Source organism: Macadamia integrifolia, chromosome 9 (genome assembly GCF_013358625.1).
Source record: "Macadamia integrifolia cultivar HAES 741 chromosome 9, SCU_Mint_v3, whole genome shotgun sequence".
NCBI lineage: Eukaryota > Viridiplantae > Streptophyta > Magnoliopsida > Proteales > Proteaceae > Macadamia > Macadamia integrifolia.
The window spans coordinates 36241485-36247574 of record NC_056565.1 but is presented as its reverse complement, the minus strand read 5'-3'; the positions used below and the strand labels follow the sequence as shown (position 1 = coordinate 36247574).

At 38.5% G+C, this 6090-nt stretch overlaps 1 protein-coding gene across 2 annotated transcripts in view; it reads left to right on the top strand.

Annotated features, from left to right (window-relative positions):
- The window catches only part of LOC122089100, a 22583-nt gene that overhangs the window by 8533 nt on the left and 7960 nt on the right, over positions 1 to 6090 (top strand). For both annotated transcript variants that reach the window (XM_042658561.1, XM_042658562.1), the window contains exon 7: positions 3819 to 3874. In XM_042658561.1, coding sequence (XP_042514495.1) covers positions 3819 to 3874 — 56 coding nt within the window. The remainder of the gene's footprint in view (positions 1 to 3818; positions 3875 to 6090) is intronic.

Genomic DNA, 6090 nt, shown 5'->3' with positions numbered 1-6090 from the left:
TCTTATTGCGTAACTGTTCTCTCCCGACTGGACGATTTAAAGCCTGTTGAAATTGCTTTGTAATGTTCTCCTATCCAGTTTTGTTAAATGAATTACCGGATTTGTGACCATTTTTTACAGCTTCTTTCATTGCTTTAATGAGAACAGTGGTCTCAAATTCTGACCACTTAATGGCAGGGATACTACTTCCAGACATAATAGCTAGGCATTATAAGTTAGTGTAAAAGTTAGCATACTGTGACAAAAAAAAGACTGAACACTAAAAAAAGAAATAACAAAGATTATCTTGGAGAGAGATAATGGAAAGACCAATAAAACCAAGCAAGGTAACAAAGAAATCAAGCATAGGAAAATAACAAAGATATCAAGCATAGGAAAATAACAAAGATATCAAGCATAGGAAAATAATAAAGAAGCAAGCTTCCATTGCCTGATGTTTTGCAGTGAGTCGGGGCGTTTGCAAAACAATAATATGCTAATGGTTCTATCCTTTATGATGCATATAGTTGTAAATATGGAGCTGCTTAACTGGCTTTCTATTTATGCTGATGTTCACAGGTATGGGATTGACTTGGCTCAGGGAGTTCTAGAATTGCATTCGAAAGGGACACTTATTTTAAATCTTAAGCCCTTCAACTTCCTTCTTAATGAGAACAACCAAGCAATGCTGGGTGATTTTGGGATTCCTTATCTACTGCTTGGGATTCCATTGGCAAGTTCAGATATGGCTTTGAGACTGATTCATGGGGGTTTAGATGCAGCATCGTGGAGATGTTGACTGGAACTCAACCCTGGTGTGGGAGATCAGTGGAGGAAATTTATAACTTAGTTGTGTCCAAGCATGAGAAGCCACAGATTCCAAGTGGCTTGCCTCCTGCCATTGTGAATGTGATCAGTGGTTGTTTTGAGTATGACTTCCGGAATCGCCCTTTAATGGCAGACATCTTACATGCATTTAAAAGGTAAGTTATGCCATTCCTTTTGATAGAAGGAAGAAGGTCTGGATGTTGCACATTTGTTTTTTTCCTTGGGAGTGGGAGTGGGAGTGGGAGTGGGAGTGGGAGGGGGAGGGGTAGGAAGAGAAAAAGAGAAGAATGTTTGTCATAATCAGTAATTTGGGATTTTAATTGAACTTACAATGATTTTGACTTAGCTATGATCTTCTAATTGATTCTGTTTTCCTTCCACTGCTTGCCTTTACTGTTGCATATGCAAGCTCTGGCTGCAATGCATGCTAAATTGGCTCCATGTTGAGATGAAATTATTAATCTTGATTAAGGATAATTGATTTACAGGTTATTTGTCAGGGGATTGTTTTCCAATTTTAACTGTATCTTGCTCTGTCTGCTGTCTGCCCTTTGTCTTTGTTTGGTTTCACTGAATCTATTACATTGTTACCTGGGTGATAGATTGTTGTTGGTACCAATCCATGAATAAAGACAACTCTCTGGAGCTATAGGCATTAAGGGGGAAATAATAAAGTATTTATCCCTATAATGTTATTTGGCAAAACTATTAATTCTCTCACTTCAAGTTTCTGTGTCAGATTTCATTAACACATCCATGAAGATGGCATGATTAAAGAGGAACAAGTTTCTATGATCTCTCACTTCGTTTCTGCACGATCTTTGCTGTCTGAACTTTGTAGTTGGGGAATTCATGTTTAACATTTTCCATTAAGAAAGAAAGAAATCAAGCAAACAAAGCAAGGAGAAGAGGAAAAAAAGGTTCCAATACCTCACTGTGATTACCATAGATGAAGAAGAAGAAGAGGTTGAATGGAAGAAGAAAAGAAGAGATAAAGAAGAAGAACGAGAAGAAGGAGAAGAGGCGAAGAAGTTACCTGAGATCTTGGGTTCGGAAGGGGTCACGAGCTGGGTTCGCGCTTCTCTCCTCTCTGCTCTCCTCTCTCTGTCGCAGAATGTCGGGAACTAATGTTAGAGGAAGAAGAAGAACGAGAAGAAGGAGATCTAATATAAAGTTACCTGAGATGGGTTTTTCGGAAGGTCTCTTGGAACAAGCTGGATTCGCCGACTGTCGGGAACGAAGGTTGGAGGAAGAAGACAAACGAGAAGAATGGAGACCTGAGATGGGTTTTTCGGAAGGAGGGAAGTGGGTTCTGGCTTCTCTCCTCGCTGATCTCCTCTCTTTGTCGCCGACCGTCGGGAACGAAGGTTGGAGGAAGAAGAAGAACGAGAAGAATGGAGACCTGAGATGGGTTTTTCGGAAGTTCAGATATGGGTTCTGGCTTCTCTCCTCGCTGATCTCCTCTCTCTGTCGCTGACCGTCGGGAACGAAGGTTGGAGGAAGAAGAAGAACGAGAAGAATGGAGACCTGAGATGGGTTTGTCGGAAGTTCAGATATGGGTTCTGGCTTCTCTCCTCGCTGATCTCCTCTCTCTGTCGCCGACCGTCGGGAACGAAGGTTGGAGGAAGAAGAAGAACGAGAAGAATGGAGACCTGGGTTCTGGCTTCTCTCCTCGCTGATCTCCTCTCTCTGTCGCCGACCGTCGGGAACGAAGGTTGGAGGAAGAAGAAGAACGAGACCTGAGATGGGTTTTTCGGAAGGAGGGAAGTGGGTTCTGGCTTCTCTCCTCTGCTCTCCTCTCTCTGTCGCGGACCGTCGGGAACAATTGTTTCAACAGATATTATTTTGAAATGAAACCCACCGACAGAACAGGGAGCGGGGTGTTTCGTCAAATCACTGATTTTACGTTTTTTATGTACTTTGAGTTTCAAAAAAACAAGAACGGAGCTTTATAGAACCAAACGGTTTTTTGCGTTTTTTGGTTCTATTAACACTCAAAAACGCTAAAAACGTTTTTTATGAACACTACCAAACGGCCTCTTATACTCTGCAATCACTTAACAAGAATATACAGTGCGACAACTATAAGAACAAAATGCCCAATTCTATCCCTAGTTGTGAACACTTTAAGGTTATACCTAGGGCAACCATCACACATAAAAATATCAATGCAAATTAATAAACTCAGTCTTTATTAAATTGGATATATACATATATATATATATATGTTGTTGAAAAGAGAGTTCAGAAACAAGGTCTCAAATTTTTAGCCAAGGGAAAAATGAAATTCACTTGGATGACTTTGAACAGGTCCATATTGATTACCCAAACTAAAGTTTTCATAAGCAGTCTTGCACATGGATGAGTCTGTTGTCTACTGACCTGATCACCTGGCTTCACTTATCCTTTAAATTGTCGTGGAACATGAGAAATCCAACGATGCCATTACTAAGTGCTCTTCTGCTCCAAAAAGGTGGTGGTTTATGCTGTCATTTTAATTAGGTTATTGCATATGCTCCTGATTTTTACTAAATGGAATAGAAAGATGGGCTGAGTTGGAAAATGATGTTGTTCTACCCACAATTGTATTCTATTGGAAAGTTCCTTAACTTGAACTTCTTTTTGTGCAAGTTTAAATTAATCTAATAATTATGGAGAAATTGTAGTGCAATGAACGCTTTGCTGGGGATAGTAGTCAAATGTCCCAACCATGCAATTGCAGCAGAGAGCACACAATTACATGAAGTAGGAGTATTTCCACCTAGTATTTGAACTTCATGTTGGTCTGGCTACACTGTGGATCTCCAAGATATGGAAATATTGTCTTCTGTAATTTTCCTACGATGGGTTTTACAATTTATAACTGATTCACTTACTGTTTATTCTGTGGTTGCATCTTTACTTTTTTTATTCTTTTTACATTATTTTATTCGTTCAGTAGACATCTGCTTTTGACTGTTTATTCTGTGCAATTCATTGAGGAATTAGTGCACTATGATCTATTACTGCAGTGGAACGGTTTTCTCTAGGAGTGAGGAATCCAACATCTTTTCTAGCAGGAGCACTGGTCAGTGAATCTCATTTGTATAATAGACATTCAACTTCTGGTTAATTTAATTCTCCGTTCCTTGATGTGCATGGTTCTTGATGTGTTTCTTATATCTTCATGTGCATGATTCTTGAGTCTTGGTTTCCTGTGGAGTGAATTTTGAATTTTTATCAGTCTGTATGATTGGGTGTATGATTTTGAACAACAACTCAGCCTTATCCCAACTAAATGTGGTTAGCTACATAGGTCCTTACCCTCCAATCAGCTCTATTTGAGGTCATACTTGATATGCCTAAGCTACGCATGTTTTTCCTCACAATTTCCCTCATATGAAGTTTAGTTCTGCCCCTGGCTTGTTTGGCTTCTTCAATCTGAATCAAATCACTCCTCCGTACTGGAGCATCCAAAGGCCTATTTTGAAGAGTACTACAAATTATTCTAAGAAGAAAACTTGAAGAGTATAACACAATTAATTACAGTTTGAACTAGTAGCTAAAAAATAAAGTAAAATATTTATTTGTCATAAATATTCAGTAATTTGTTAGTTGCACAATTATTGTTGGCAGTAATTGTAAAATTTTTGTTTTGTTTTTACTTCGACTGTTCATTTCTGTAAACACTTTACATGCCACCTGATGGAGCTTCATTACTTTAACCGCTTTACATGCAACCTGATGGAGCCTAATTTTCTAACTGTTTGACCAGACATTGATATTTTTAAACATAATGTTCAATATTGCTTTGAATGGTACTTAATGATATGGCTCTGGAAATGCTGCTTATCCATCGTAGTTAATGGACAGCATAACTCTGGAATGCATTTGGTTGTGATATTTAGTTTAAACCATATTTGCACTCTTACACCAAAGATTATAAGCTGTTTGAAGCCTTCCCAAAAGTCCCCCCCCCCCCCCCCCCCTCGCCCAAAAAATAAAGAGAGGGAAATTCTTTTGACGGATTGGCATGTCTCCACCAACTAATTTTTCCAAGTTGATGTCAGTTCTTGGCTCTCAAATTCAAATAGGACTTAATGTATATGTTGTGGAAATGCTGTTATCCATCCTAGTTGATGGACAGCTAGCTCTGGAATGAATTTGATTGGATCTATTTATGTTTAAAACCTTATTTTCACTCTTGACACCAAATTATAAACTTTTTGAAGCCAGCCCAAAATTTCCCCTTTTTCTCCCCCTCCCAACCCCCCAAAATATATTATTCCTGATAGATTGTCCTGTCATCCTCCAACTAAATTTGGCAAGAATGTGATGTCTTGTTAGTTCTTGACTCTCAATTTTTAATCCATCTGAAGCTTTCTTTCTTGCCAGGCTGATTATGCAATGTATTACTTCTATAGTTATGTAGACTAATTTTATAATTCAAATATAATATTAGATACTTGCAGGGGAACATTGAATAGGTTACTTGTGGACAGGCTCTATGCATGTATATTGGAGCTAGAATCCCAAGAAATTTAAAGTTTTCAACTATGTGTCTGTGTGGAATATGATGGCTGTTTGTCCCGAATCCATCAGGTTCATTTAGGGTCAGATGAGAGACTTCTGCTGCTTTTAATGAAGGAAAGCCTGATTGGACGAATGCACAGATGGTTCATGTTTTTCTCTGGACCCCTAAAATCATTTTGGGTCAGATGAGAAACTTCTGCTGCTTTTAATAAAGGAAAACCTGATTGGACCAATGCACATTTGGTTCATGTTTTTCTCTGGACCCCTAACCTTCTTTGCAAAATACTAGTTAAAGATGGATTTGGAACTGTAGAGCTGATATAGAAAGGATGTCATAGAGGCCTTACCTAGGTTTAACCGTTTAAAGGGCTTAACTAGATTGTCATGAGGATGGACGTAGCTGACCAATGGCATACTAAAATGTCCTTCCTTAAGACTAGAGACCAGAGACTTTTGAGTATCGTGACATTATCGAAAATGGTTTGCAAATGTAAAAGATTCTTCTAAATTCCCCTGGTACCATTTTGGAACCTGTCTGTTAATAGTGGAGTCTGCTCATAAACAACACGAAGATCATAATTGTCAAAGCGTCACCTGGCAACAAATGCTTTTTTGGGACCTAGGCATTCCACTGCCTTATTGTATTGAATCCCTTTGTATTTTTATTTATTTATTATTATATAAGATTAAATTCCTTTTCTAATGTTTTGATTGGGTTTGTTTAGAGTGTTTATATACAGGGTGATGCATGGGATCATGCCTTTGTATTAA